Source organism: Furipterus horrens, unplaced genomic scaffold (assembly GCF_987537825.1).
Source record: "Furipterus horrens unplaced genomic scaffold, mFurHor1.1.pri manual_scaffold_7, whole genome shotgun sequence".
Lineage (NCBI taxonomy): Eukaryota > Metazoa > Chordata > Mammalia > Chiroptera > Furipteridae > Furipterus > Furipterus horrens.
The window spans coordinates 95938610-95953505 of NW_028327177.1; the positions used below are offsets into that span (position 1 = coordinate 95938610).

General features: G+C 41.9%; 2 protein-coding genes across 3 annotated transcripts in view; one reads left to right on the top strand and one right to left on the bottom strand.

The window, feature by feature from the left end:
• Nucleotides 1-14896, bottom strand: part of CACNA2D3 (calcium voltage-gated channel auxiliary subunit alpha2delta 3) — a 931470-nt gene that overhangs the window by 134369 nt on the left and 782205 nt on the right. The gene's annotated exons all lie outside the window — the stretch shown is intronic.
• Nucleotides 1114-11024, top strand: LRTM1 (leucine rich repeat transmembrane protein 1). Of its 2 annotated transcripts, none has more exons than XM_090284006.1 (3): nucleotides 1114-1586; nucleotides 4160-4756; nucleotides 10288-11024. In XM_090284006.1, the coding sequence occupies exons 1-3, from the start codon at nucleotides 1580-1582 to the stop codon at nucleotides 10725-10727; spliced, it is 1044 nt and encodes a 347-aa protein (XP_090140132.1). In that variant the 5' UTR covers nucleotides 1114-1579; the 3' UTR covers nucleotides 10728-11024. The 2 variants fall into 2 exon arrangements, with proteins under 2 accessions (XP_090140132.1, XP_090140133.1); XM_090284007.1 differs by lacking the exon at nucleotides 1114-1586 and adding an exon at nucleotides 3475-3528.

Below are 14896 nucleotides of genomic sequence, written 5' to 3' on the forward strand. Positions count from 1 at the left end.
AGAAGAAAGATCCCCAAGAACAGACTATTAAGGATAGTCACAATCCAATTTATCAACTTAATTCAAAAGGGGCCTCTTCCCTTGGTAGCACCAGAGTTGGCTTGAGGGGCCAGGGCTCAAGGTCTTTTGTCAGGATCTCCCTCCACCAGTCAAGTCAAGGTTGGCCTTTGAAAGCCAGCAGCATGAAGGTCCTGGGAGACATTCTCATGGATAGTTGTGAACATTTATTAAGGCACTCTGGGCCATGACATGTATTGCTTTATTTAACTCAGGGGCAATCTTGTCAAACAAGGACCACTGTTATCCCCTGTTACAGATGAGGCTCTTAGGCTCCTAGGGCACATGTCACTTGCCCAGAGACATGGAGCTGGTGAATGAAGAAGCCAAATTCAAATCCAGACTCATGTAATTCCAAATCCCACACTCAGCTGCCCTATTATTCTGCCTGAGACCAGGGAGTCCAACTGCCTCAAGAAAAGCACGTTTTTCTCTTTATAAGTAGTCACAGTGGCCACATCGAGCATTTAGCATGTTGAAGGGCAGCTGTAGGCATCCCCACCACAGCAAATGTAAGGGGATTTGCACATTTAAAGATATGTTTCAGTCCCCAGGGGAAAAGTTCCCAACAGCCTCAATTAAAGAACAGTCACAGTTCACTGATACCTGATGCTCACAGGGACAGCTTTATTGTTTTATATGTGAAAAATCAGGGAAATGATGAAAGATTGAGAAGTATTTCCAAAGTCACATGAACCAGAAGGTCAATTCAATGGGGGCGGAAGTGGTAGGAGGGGGAGGTGGGGAGCAAGCAAAGAAGCAGCTGAGAAGTATTTGTGGCACCAGGGAGAATAGACTGCGATGTCCGCTAAAGGAAACCATGGTTATGAATTTCAGGGCATCAAGGCCCTGTCAACACAGCTAATCCCCACGGATGTTGGCTGAATAAGCCTTCGATGACCAAACAAGTGCACTGTAGAAACCGTGTCAGCCTCCAGCAGGCCAATTTGTCCTCATATTACACACTCTGCTGGCTCTGTTGCTAGACCCCTAGCTCCAGGATCCACAGCTAGCCTCCCCCAACACGCCGAGGGTTGACACAGCACGGTTACTAAGTCAACAGAATTCAGAAGCCACGGCTGGATTAAGAAGGCAGTTTTATTTTGGTGCTCTGGACTTCAAGCAGATTAAATAATCAAAAAGCCTGAGCCATCGGGGTCATGTTTGAATGCTACAGCTGTTCACCGGGGTTTGACAAACGTTCTTCCTGTGGCTCGTCATCTGAATGGGAAAGGCAGGGATGATCTTGGGGAGGCCGACACTTTCAAAAAGAAAAGGGCGCTGTCAAAAGAGCCTCTCATGGAAAACAATCCAAGCCAGATGGAGACAGGGGAAAGACTGCTTAAATAAGCAGTCTCCTGAAAGCCACAACTGTTTTCTACATTGAAGAAAAGCACAAGGAGGATTCAGAAACAGTGAAAGAAAGTCTGGACTCCGAGTTTGCGATGCCCTTGGTTTCTTGATCTGCCAATTAATAAAGGTGGGCTGTGGGTTCAACACAGAAGCCTGCGGAGACTCAGTCATGAAAGGTGAGCCATGATGAAGTTGTTCACCCCTTAGAAAATTCCCTAAGAAAGGAATTGGGTTTGCTCAAAAAGGTGTGTATGGGAAACCTATTTTCAAGTTGTCTTCCTCTAAAAACCCAACAGATTTTAAAAAATGTTTCTGATGGGAGAATTTATGCTTGTGCCAAGTTGAGTCAGAGGCAGGGCATGGGGACAAATGTACCCAGCCATGATCAGACATGCAGCTGGCATGTCACCAGCCATTTCATACAAAACACCTTGCTTAAACTTGGAGTCCAGAAATCACCTCCTTTGGAGGAGGGTAGACTGAGACCAAAGAAAGAATGGACAAACTGGCCACAATCTCAGAGACAAGCCTTCATTAACAGATTAGTGGATTCTGTGGAAAACATTCTCTCGGTGAAGATTTGATTTATTATACTAATTAATGTTTGAGACCTACAGCTAAAGTGCAAGTGTTGAGTTATCTCTGATGGGAAGATGTCTGGCTTTGAAAGGAGTCATTTAGATTATTTGCAAAATTATAGAAAAGAAAACAAGGATTTTTCTCTTTTATATTTTGGAAGAGGGGAAGGAGACTGATGTTCTGCATCCCTTATGTGAAACTAAACTGAGCAGAACCTCCCTCAGAAGGCTGCCTAAACATCATTGCTGTTGCACCAAAGCACTGTTCATATCAGTAGAGAATTCCAGGAACAGGCTCCAGTGCATTTGATAGCCATATTGGACTGTCCCTAGCTAAGGCTAGAAACAACAAAATGAGAAAACCTCTCTCAAGATTATATTTTTTATGTGTAGATAATTATCTTAAGTTTTCAATATTATTGTATGGCTTTGTGAATTCCTCTACAAATGTGACAAAATGTAATTGACATTGTTGGCCATATTTTGAAATTCAAGTTTCTAGAAAAAAAGAAAGGAGTGATATAGCTTACTCTGGAGAATGATCTGGAAGTGTCTAAGAAAACTCACCATCCTGTCTGACCCCTGCAAGGAGGCTCCTGTTGATTCTAGACACCCTCTTTCACATTTCCTCATGGCCAATTTTCTCATGGCCAAGGAACTCTGTGCAACAATTCTCTTTGCAGTATCATTTGTCATGAAGAAAAACTTCTACAACTCAAATGCTCATCAGTAAGGGAGTAGCTAAATAATAAATGACGTGGCCTCACCATGGAATATTGTACAGCAGTTAAAAGAAATAAATTAGCACTCTTTGTATCCATATGGATAGATAATTTTGAGTGACTAGAGTAAATTGCAGAATGAAACATGCAGATGATTATATTTATATAGGCTTTTAAAAACCACTATAAAAAACCAGTATTGTGCATGTGTGTGTGTATTTGTATGTACAAGTATTTGACAGGCTTTAAAACACAGCAGATAAGAACCCTGATAGACTCTGGAAGGAGACTTCCTGGGCTGAAATCATGATTCTACTAGTTACGTATGTATGACCCTGGCCAAGTGATTTGAAGCTATTCTTAAAGCTATTCTCTGTGCCTCAGTTTCCTCACCTTCAAAGTAAGGATAATAGTAGAACCAGATTTATAAGGTTATGAGGAATAAATTGATTTTTATATTATAAATTAATAATTAAATTAATTTATAATTAATAATTTATAATTAAATCTATAAAGCATTTAGAATGGTGCCTGACTCAAAACACATGCTGTGTGGTTATTTGCTATTGTTGTTGTTATTAAGGGGGAGAGGCAGTTCATGTCAGAAGGCATAACTTGGGTGCTAATCAAAGGGAGCTCAACTATATCAGTAATGCATGGTTTCTTCGAGTTAAAAGAAAAAAAGTAGGACAAACCATAAATAATTGTGTATATTATTCTTAATGTGTTCCTCTATTTTTACAGAATTCTTGAATAAAAATTATGAATTGTTGAATCATCATTTATAGAATTACACCTGCAATGATGAAGATCAATATGTAAGAATGCTTTAGACCTGTCCCTATCCACTATGCTATCCATGGCACCATGTGGCTATTTACATTTAAATTAATTAAAGTTAAATGCGAGTACAAGTCCCTTTTCTGGGCTACGGGGTCATATTTTAGAGCTCAGTAGCCACACATAGCCAGTGGCTACCATAGTGGACAGCAGGTATGGGCCATTTTCATTACCACAGAAAGTCCTAATTGACCACACTGATCTGGAGCAGACTTTTCAGAAACATGACTATCTAAACTCTTCCACACTTCTGGCCCAGATAATTTTGGTGTTCTCTACAATACCATTTGCCTCAGAAAGATATTTTTTCACCTTTCTATTCAATATCTTAAAGTCTTTCACATTCTGATTGCTGAGTCACTGAGAAAGTATTTTTTCCAAGGCTTCTGACAATGTTAGCACAGAGGTTGCAACAGTTACTGACACTGGGGATATACTCAGTCTAGCCCCACTCTGGGAAAGAAAAACCATGAACAGTAGAACCTCTCCTTCATGGTGTAGAAGGTATTAGCTGGCTCAGAATTGCATTGCCTGTGATTTTAAAGGGGAAGAAATGAGTGCACCACTTAAACACTGACTCTCAACCCAATTGCTTTCTGTTTGTCATAGGTGAACTGCTCCTACTTTCAAGTGTTATTTTCCTGCTCCGGATGGTGTGCGGCTGCCCAGAGAAGTGCCGCTGTCACTTGACCTCAAGTTCTGTGGACTGCAGCCAGCAAGGTCTGGCTGAAATTCCTCCCAATTTGCCTCCTCAGACTTTAACGCTGCATTTACAAGATAACCAGATATACCAGCTTCCTGCTTTTGCGTTTAGGTCAGTACCACAGCTCAGGACCTTGAACTTGTGCAACAATTCCCTTTCAAATCTGGCCCCTGGAGCTTTCCATGGACTTCAGCACTTGCAGGTCTTAAACCTAGCCCAGAACTCCCTGCATTCCCTGGAAAGCAGACTTTTCCATTCCCTTCCACAGCTGAGGGAGCTTGATTTGTCATCCAACAACATCAGCCACCTTCCCATCTCCCTGGGTGAGCTCTGGGAGAACCTAACTGTATTTGCGGTCCAACAAAACCAGCTTCAGCAGCTGGATCGAGCCCTCCTGGAATCCATGCCCAGCATAAAGCTTTTATTTCTCAAGGATAACCTCTGGAAATGCAATTGCCACTTGCTTGGTCTTAAACTCTGGCTGGAGAAATTTATATATAAAGGTCAGTAATGTCTGTTTGGAAACCCTCATATGTGTTACTAGGATGAAACTCGTCTGTTCTCTGCATTAGAAAGAACATAGAGGAGTGTGTGACAGGCCAACATGATTGTTTTTTTCACATTTGAAGTCATTTCACAGTACAGCAAAAGAAGCAAGTGAATTATTAAAGGGTGTTTAAATTCAGGTATTTATATTCACCTACAAATATGGTTCATGGAGATAACTTTCCACTTTTTGAATGACAACAGCATTAAATTATTTATCTGGAAACTGTAGGCCCTTAAGAAAGAGGAAAATTTGATCTTCATTTGAATAACTGCTGAACTCTAAAGAGGTATCAAATTCTATTTTTAAGTATGATCCACCTGGTGCATGGTATCTCTCCTTGGGACTTTTCCCCTTCTGCCTTTACCCATCTGACAACCCTCTGCCTTAGCAAGTACCAGTATTGAAGTTGGATGCAGTGGGGCCCCCTCTCTAAAGTAACTATTTCTTTAACTAGATGTCAAATAAAAGCAAGAGATCCTAGAATATTAAATACGAGGAGCTCTGGAAATCACCCAAGGGCCAAAGACTGCTCACCTCCTATTTTGGTAAAGAAAGTTTCATTAGAACACATCCATGCCAATGTATTATTTATTCTTTATGACTGTTCTACAATATAAGGGCAAACTTGAATAGTTTTGACAGCGTATGTATGGCAAAGCTCAAAATACTTACTATCTGGCCCTTTATAGAAAAGTTTGTCAACCCCTTCTAACTCAGTATGAGCTTGTTATCAATGGGGAACGAAAATCCAGAGAGATTCAGCAACTTGCCAAAGATGACAGAGTGGAAGTTCAAATGAGAAAAGAATGAATGGCTTTTGAGTCTTGGCCCTATGTTCTTTCCTCTACATCACAGTCCTTCATTCATCCATTCCTATGTTTGAGTGCTTTCTACATGCCAGCCACTTTTCTAGGCACTGAGTAAAGGTCATTCAACAAGAAAATGCCTATTGTCACCAAGGTTACATTCTGATAGTAGAAAAAGATGTTGAATAAGATAAATATCCATGTTCAGAATGCAGTTAGTGCTAGGGAAACAGTGAGGCAAGACAAAGGGAAAAGGAATGATCGGATGGGGGATCCATTTTAGGCAGGAAGGACAGGGAAGGCCTCTCCAAGGAGGTGACATGTGTGAGCAGAGCCTGAACAGGAAGAAAGAGCCATGATACAATTGGGAGAAAGAACAGCAAGTGCAATGGGCCTGACAGGGAAGTAAACTTGGCTTGACTGAAGAACAGGAGTGTCTGAAGCAGAGGAAAGGAGTGAGAGCAGACAGAGATAAGGGAACACAAGAACTCAGGGGTCAAGTCATGAAGGAATGTGCAGAGCAGGCTGAGATGTTTGGATTTTATTTTAGGTAAGATAAAAATCTCTTGAATTTTAGTTAGAGGAATGATACGACCTGATTACATTTTAAAAGGTCACTCTTGACTCTAGGGATAGCTGACTAGACGCTGCCAAAGAAGAAGCAGGGGAATGAGGAGAAAGTAATTTCAGTCACCCAGGGAAGAGATGATAGTGGCCTCAACCAGGGTGCTGAGAAGTGATCAACATTGGCAGATATTTGAAATATTAAACCAATAGACATGGATAATGAGTTGGGCTGGGAGTAAAAAAAAGAGAGGGATTATGGGAAATTCAAATTTTTTGTCCTGCAGGAGTAACCAGATAAATGCTGCTGATAGCTGATGAGGGGCAGACTGGAGAATAGGGGAAGGAGCAAGTGTGTAAATGTGCATGTGAAGTGGTAAATAAGACTTCAATCTGAGGAAGGTCAAGTCTGAGGTGGCCATTTCATATCAAAGGAAGCTGTTGAGTTTGTGGATGCATGTTTGAGCCTATAATTCAGGGGGACTGCAGAGCTGCAGATATGAATTAGGGAATCAGCAGATTCCAGATGGTGGCAGTCGTTACACTGAAACAAGCAGGTTAGAACACAACATGAGTTCAAGTGCATAACGCTGACTTGAGAATCCCTCTCAACAATATAAAACAAATAGCTTATCACTAAGCAGCTAATCCTGAAGTTGACCTACAACAGGGGCTATATATTGTGGCAAAATTCTTTCTTATAAGAGGTTGTAGATAAAACTTTACATCTCTAGGTGAAGTGGCTTTAGCTATTGTGTTCTAGGCTAAATGGTAAGCATAAGCCAAACCATAATAAAAAAAAAAAAAATGTTTTCAACAAAGAAGAACATTTCTTGAACAAAAAACAAAAAAATGTTCCTAGATCCAGGACACTAGAAGGAACATGGGATATAAGTGAAGCTCCCTATACTCTGCCCAAACTTACTGGTGATCTTTTGGCAATAGTGCCCCTCACCAGCTCTCAGGGCCACCTGGTAGGAAGCCAGAGAGTCCCTGAAATCTATTCTAGTCCTCAGATTCCATGACTCACTCAGTTCAATGCTCCCTCATACAGAGCTGTCCAGCACAGACCACAGCCTTTCCGTGGAAGGTAAAATTGGTTTGAGATCACAAGATCTAGGTGACCCAAAATAACTAGGAAGAGAACCCAAACATATGCTAAGTGTAGGAGACAATCTGACTACTGATATATTGACTAAAGGTAAAACAAGGAACTAAGTATTAGCCAAGACCTCATTTACAAAAAGATAAATAAATGGATATAAACACTAGCAGTATTAGTCAGGGCAGACTGATTGATATGATAACCACCTCAGTGACATACAAAATAAAAAGCACTCAGGTCAGGGTCCAAGGGAATTGGGAGAAGGACTGGGGTCTATATGGTCTTTCAGGAGACTTAGGTCCCTACTAGCTTTTGACATTGCCAACTTGACCTTGTGGCCACTAAGGTTAACACCAAATGGGAGCAAAGTGCTTCGAGGATTAAGGGGGCTTTGTGGTCTAGAAGTGACATTCACTGGTTCCAGCGGCCAGAACTTAGTCACGTGGTCCCAACCTGACCACAAAGGGTGGGGAAATTTCATCTTCCTGTGGGCCCAAGAGCCAAAACACATGCTTTAATGAATACTTAATAATGTCTCCTCCACAAAAACATGTGCATAGAGTTTGTAATTAATATTCCTCTCTCTCCATTCATAAGTAACAAATCATCTTTATGCTAATAGCTAACTGTATTAAACATTTATTCTTGGCTAGGTATTGTGCTAAATACTTGACATACTTCATCCAACTGAGTCCCTATGGGGTGAACTTCATTATTTCCTCCCTCTCACTTTCCAAATGAGCAAGCAGAGGCACAGAATGGTCATGTAATTTGCTTAGGATTGCACAGTGAAGAAATGGTCAGACTCAAGATTTAAATCAAATTTCTTCCAAGACAGTGGTTAAGAACTACTAGTGGCCATATGGGGCATAATGAGAACTTGACAAACAGAATCTTCTTCCTTTGTCAGCTTCCATGAATCTAGAAAGGTGTGGGACCCTCAAGCTATCATCAGCAGACTTGCCTCCTGGGGTGGAAGGCTGGGAGATCAATCTGGGTTGAGGATATTGCTGTACAGGATGCTGTGGAGCTCTTGGTGGCCACAACTCCTGTGTTCCAGCTATGTCCAAGGCTCCAGTCTATGCATTTCCTCACCACTAGGTCCCCTGAACAGCACTTAGAACTGAAGAAAGACAGTACTTAAGCCTAGAGTGACTGGGTGACCCACCCATCTCAGAGTAAGCCAGCTGAAAGAATTGCTGGCCCCATGGCAGGTGGATTTTCTTCCCCTGGTGCTCTTTGGCCAGGTTGAGTGTCATTACTTCTTCTCAAAGCCCCACACTTCATTTCTATCTCTCTGGCCTTACAACAAACTCCAGGGCACAGCATAAAATGATCCATAAGGTAGAGATCCTTCATCATGGTGCAGCCTGGTGGCACCTTGGGCTCCTCTGGAGCAGCCACCCTGCACCCTTGGCCTCTTGCTTGTCAGCTGAGGAAAAGAGAAAATTCTCTGTAATGGTTTTGTGTTAGAGTTGGGGCTCTTGCCTCAGGGGATCACTGAAGAAGTCAGGAAGGGCCCAAGAGACTAACAGTTTCAGATTCAGTTTCAAGCAGTAGTAGCAAAAAAGGTGTGAGGTGAATTTTGCCATAGCCACTAACCCCGATGTGACCTGGGCTGGATAACCCTTGCGCTACAAAATGGCTCCTTCTACTAACAGAGCCATGTAGGACTTGGCGTATAAGGCTCAGATGGCATGGATGTGAAGACACTCTCCAAACTCTGCCGTGCTCTGCAATGGAAGATTCAACTAACACTCAAGTGATGACCTCCTGCATGTGACTTGCTGCTATTATTTCATAGTTTGCCTGCAGTATGTACATAGACTCTCCAATCTGATTTGGCTACGAATGGTGCCAGGCTTCACAGACATCCTAGGAGAAAAGTTCTTGGCAGTCAAGCTCATGGTGGCAGGGTTCTGCCCAGGCAAAGGGCTTTACTGATAGTCATTGTGTTAACTTGGCTGACCTCAGGATACTCCAGAAAAGAGGAAATCGAGGAGTAAGTAGAAATAGGCACTGAGTGCAGGGGGAAAAACTGGGATCAAGGGAGTGAGCTGGGTGTGGATTTTGTTCTGTCCCCTTTTGACCTGAGTGAGCTTGGACAAGAAATACCCTCTATAGCAAAGTTGTCAGGACTAATCTAACAGTGCTTTATAAATTATCAAGTTGGATACAAATATGATGTTTCTGATGGCAAAAAATTTAGTCTGAGAAGTGTATTTGCCTGAGGTCACAGAGTAAATTGGTGGTCAAACTTGTGTAGAATGGAACCTGTTAGTCCAGTGCTCTTTCCAGAAAAGAATCACCCAAATCCTCCATATACTCCGCACACCACAGGAAAGCAATTGCCTTACAGAGAATAGAAACTGGGCCTAATACTCCATTGGAAAATTCAGTACTCAAAGCCCTAAATGTTTCAAGGCCTGAGGAGACACATTAATTGTACTTAATCCCATGAATTTAGCTAATATTACTGCCAAATCTTCAAATATGCAAAACACTTGAAGACCATGACCTCCCATTTAGCATCATTGAAGAGTGTTGCCAGTCACATAGGGTCTTTGTAATTAATACATAACATCACAACAAAGAACGTTTGTTTTATTTTATTTTATTTTTTTTAGAATTCCAATGGGAACTGGGTACAATAGGCTTTCTTGTGTAGAGGGATTCATTAGGGGCGTGAGGGCCCTCAGGTTGGCCTCAGTGCCCCTTCTTGTCAGCGTTTGCATTACTTTTGCTTTGGCATTTATAAGGTAAAGGTGACCTGGCTTCTAATGAATTCTTGGCCATACATAATTGCCAATTTAGTGTGTGGCATTTTTAGCATTTGGCCAATTTAGAAATCCTAAAATCATAAAATATGGTTGTTAAGTTCTTTGAGTCCAGAAAAAAAAAAAAAATGGTGCTTTATAAACTCCATCTGCCTAGATTTTGCAGGCTGCAGATTTTGGAATTCATTTGATTCAGACTCTGTTATCATTTTTTGCTCTTGTTTTTTTGAAGGGGGAGTGATGGACAGTGTCATCTGTGCATCACCGGACGCATGGAAGGGAAAGGACCTCCATAAAATCCCTGCCCTTGCCCTTCTCCAGACCTGCCCTTCCCCTTCTCCAGATCTGGAGTCCTTGCAGGTGCAGCAGCTGGCTTCTGCCCACCAACCCATCCCGAGTCCTCCTGAGAGCCACAGCATGGCAGAGCGAGACCACTCCGAGTGTGAGCTCAAACCCAAGCCAAGGCAGGCTAATCTGCGTCATGCTGTGGTCACCGTCATCATCACCGGGGTTGCTTGTGGGATTCTGTGTCTCATGATGGTGGTGGCCACCATCTATGGCTGCACCTATGCAGCTGTTACAGCTCAGTACCATGGGGAACCCCTGGCTCCAATCAATGAGCCTGAGAAGACAGAAGGAAAAGAAGAGCTGTCTGACAGCTCGCCAGTGTAAGAACTTTCATCTCAAATATGAATTATCACTTTAGGCCAGAAGATCGTGTCTGAGCAGGGCTGGTATGTTCACTATTACTGCTGCCTCATTTTGCTTTTTCCAAAAGAAAAAAAAAAAAAATGGATGTGTCTGTAAAAAATATATTACTGGGAAAAAAATGTATGTTGAGATTTTTAAAATACCATAGATGAAATAGAGGTGATATCTGTGTTCTACGCCTGAGAAATTATTGGAATTATTGTATGTGGGAGAAGGCCATGCAGAGAGAAAGAGGAGATACCATCTCTTTAAGGTAATCTTCCCTGCATTAAGTTGCTATTCCAGAGCACAGAAATTCAAACACATGTGCCAGTCAGCATTCCTGGGAACTTTATGGTCTACTGGAAACTTGCCCAATTGTGAGTGCTTGGGAAGAAGCTGGTGATCTTACCCAAGGGGCACTGAATGCCTCTATAATTCAAGTTCATGCTAGATTGGTGATACTTTTAGATGTTGTGTATGTTATATATTTAATGGGAGCGTCTGTTGGTCGGGAATTTTGTAGCTTGCCACAAGAGTCAGATTATATTTAATTTTCTAAATCAGAAAACCATTTGGGGCTTTCTAGGCCACAGAGGAAGAGGAGGGTTTCATGTCTGGATAATGGGACTCAGGCCCAGGGTCTGGGGAAGTTTTTTGATGCAAGGGTAAGTAACATATAAACAAACACAAAGAAGACGGGGAGCCAGAATTCGGGGCACATTATTATTGAAAGGCCATATCCAGCAGGCGATTGGAACCTTCCACTTATAACTCACAGCAGGAATAAATTTAGGGTGGGCTGGGAGCGAGATAATGGCTTGTGTGTATCTGCATCTACATCCACAGCACACAGAGTGCACAGACTCACACAACCACACCCACACGTAAACATACTCAGAGCAATCAGTTTACCCACTAATGAAATGCAGCCGTGGCAGGGTGGAAGCCAGCAGCTGTTGACCACCACCCAGATTGTCTACTCAACACTCTGAGAGAGGAAGGAAGAAGGAAGTCTGAAGAGAGTGGGAATTATCATGAGACTAGAGATATGTGGCAGCAGCCATCCTGAACAGTATTTAGACCGTGGCTTAAAAAAATCAGGTGTGGCTTACTTTACTCCACAGACATGGTCCTGAAGAGCTGCATGCAAAGTGAATTTCTGTAAATTGAATCATCATTTTAATGCAGTGGGGGAGCTCACTATTTAAAGGAACCTTTCATGGGATCTTTCCATAATGACAATAATTGGCTCCAGATTTATGCATTTTGGAAATTTGCATCTTCTCATGCCAGGTTTTCTTAAAGTGGAATCTACCTGCTCGCTCTCACAATGCCCCATCTCATATTTAGTCACCTATTAGTACTGAAGTCACGTTACACAAAAGAGTTAAGGACATGTCAAAAGCAGACAATGGCAAATATAGAGCAAGCTATCCCTCCAGAGGCCTTGACAGACATTGCTGATCAAACCCAGCACTCTTCCCAGCTGAGTCTCAATGCACCACAGATGCCTTCTTAAGACAGCACTGTAGGCAACCAGAACTAATCAATTGAAGTTGGTTCAAAGGATAAAATACATTTGCCATTTAGGGCACAGGCTCTACAGTCACTTCTTCAGGACGTGTAAAAACTAGGTTGAGTCCAAAGTCAGTAGTCCATTCCCTGACCTGAAAGGTGACTGGGAGGTCCACAAATACAGGAGAATTGTCTCCATCTGATGTGGCCAGAGCTTTGCCCAATAGTGTAAGGGGCCGAGGAAAACAGACGATGAACCTACCACAGCCTAGCCTGCAGGACACACACCAATGTGTCCCTCACCATCACAGAGGCCATCCAGCCCTGCCCACAGTGCTTCACAACTAGTGTGGGCCCCCCACACACCCACAAGATAATGATGGACCATCTTTTAGGAACAGCAATTTTGCTAAATGATTTTTTCTGGGGGGAAGGTATAAACTCTGATGTTAATCTTTCTTGAATATTAAAATAAACCTGGATACATTAAAGAGTAGATTGAAAAATTAGCATAGATTTTAAGATCAAAAAGGGATCCCAGAGAAAGCCAGCCATTCTGTCCCAGTCCTGGTGCCTCCTTTCTGTCCTGTCTCATGCACAAAGCCAGGGGGCAAGGCTGAGCACCCAGTCTAAGGATGTAGTGAATAATCTTTCTTCCCCTTGCTCTGGACTGTGAGTCCTTGGCCAAGAAAGCAATATGAGAATGGAAATTTAGCAAATCTTTTTATATGTCGTCCCCATTTCACCAAATGTTTCCAGAGCTCGCACTACGTACCAGGCATAGTGAGAGGCGTTCTCGTGAGCATTTGTCACGTAATCCTGGCAACTACCCTGTGAGATATTTGAACAGATATTACATAAGCTGGGAATTACTGAGGCCAATAACGCACGCTTCCTGTCAATACTGTGATTTCAGACCGCCAGAGCACAGGACTCTGCCAGAGGTTCCATGACACTGCAGGTCAGCCCTGTCCCCTGCCCACAGTGATCACATGAGAGAGCATCCAACACACCAGAGAAAACCCTGAACATGGCTAGAGCCTTCACTCGTCAACACCCATGTCCTATTAAGTTTCTAAGTACATACAAACTCAGGCAAACTGATTCCTGCTTTATAAAAAGACTTTAAGGAAAATGATTAAAATGGTGCATACATATATTCAGATTTCTATCTTTTGCCTATAATCACCACAAACAGCAGTTGGCAATGAAAATAATTACTTACCCTGAAATGTCAACAGCTTTTCAGCACAGAAAAAAACATAAATCAAATTGTTTAGATTAACAAATGCAGAGTTATCATTTGTTAATATGAGAAATGAAATGTTTTAACCGTAAAAAACATCACAGATGAAAGACCCAATTTGCAGGGTATTCTGAGAGAACCACAAATTATCTTTCACAACCACTGCAGCTCATGAGGGGTAATTTGCAAACGCCTCACAGATTACTTTCAGCTGTTTATTGCTGCTGTCTTGTCATATTCATAGATTCCCCAATAAAAATGGCCTTCCACCAGGAGCCTTGCTCAGGGTACATTGTGAACATAATCACATTTAGTGTTGATTGTTTCTGAGAAAACTATCTAAAATATTATTTTTTCACCATATTTACTAGAACAGTATGACTACATACTGGTGATTTTTGCCTGGCCAAAAATCACAGATTCATAAAAGCAGGACCCAGTGGATACTTGTAGCTATCTGAATTGAGGCCTACAAGGAGGGAGTATGAAGAATGTACCTGGCCATACAAATAGTAGAGAAAGAGCTCATGTCAAATGTATACCTGAAAAGTTTTGCAAAATTTTATTTACTTATTTTTAGTGGGAAGAGAAGGAAGGGAGAAAGAGTGGAAGAGAAATATCAATGTGCAAGAGATACATTGATCAGTTTCCTATCACACACCCCCAGCTGGGGACCTAGCCCACAACACAGGCATGTGCCCTGACTGGGAACTGAACTAGCAACCTTTGGGTTAGCAGGCTGGCACTCAATCCACTGAACTGCACCAGCTAGGGCTGAAAAGCTTTTAAAATTAAGGCAAATTTCTTGTCCCTGCAGAGAGAACCTCCTGCTTAAGATGATAAAATACCAATGGACAACTGGATGTTTTATTTTTCCTTACAAAAATGGAAGACTGAAAAGTGATTCACAGTATTTCCTCCTAAAGAGCCATGAAAATCAAATCTCATTACACAAGTTAACCAAGTTACCCCAGTAATAAGAAACTCTTGGTCTCAGATCTTAAATATCAAAGGAAGTGGCTAAAACAATATCTAAAAGAATCTATCTGTAGCACATGTTAATATTATTAAACCACTGTTAGAAAGCTATAATTTTCTGTTGCAGATCAGGAAATAAGTGTTTCCAATTTGGTCAAACCCACCAATGTGTCCATTGCTAAATGCTATTAGACAGAAACCTACCAGCAAATGATATTCCAACCCCACATCATTGGGTTGTGAGTTATGTGTGTAACTTCAGGGAACTATCGTGTTTTCCCTTCTGATGAAAACGCCTTATTTTTTAATGTTCAGATTTGCTCAGATTGCAATGAGGTCTCAGAGAAACCCTCATCCCATTCAGAAAAGCCTTTTTATAATCCACCAGCCTCCTTTTAGGTTCTTGACT

What these genes read in the sequence shown, in the direction of transcription:
- LRTM1 (XM_090284006.1), top strand. An exon ending in GGAGAAATTTATATATAAAG is followed by an intron (nt 4,757 to 10,287) that starts GTCAGTAATGTC and finishes GTTTTTTTGAAG; the next exon opens with GGGGAGTGATGGACAGTGTC.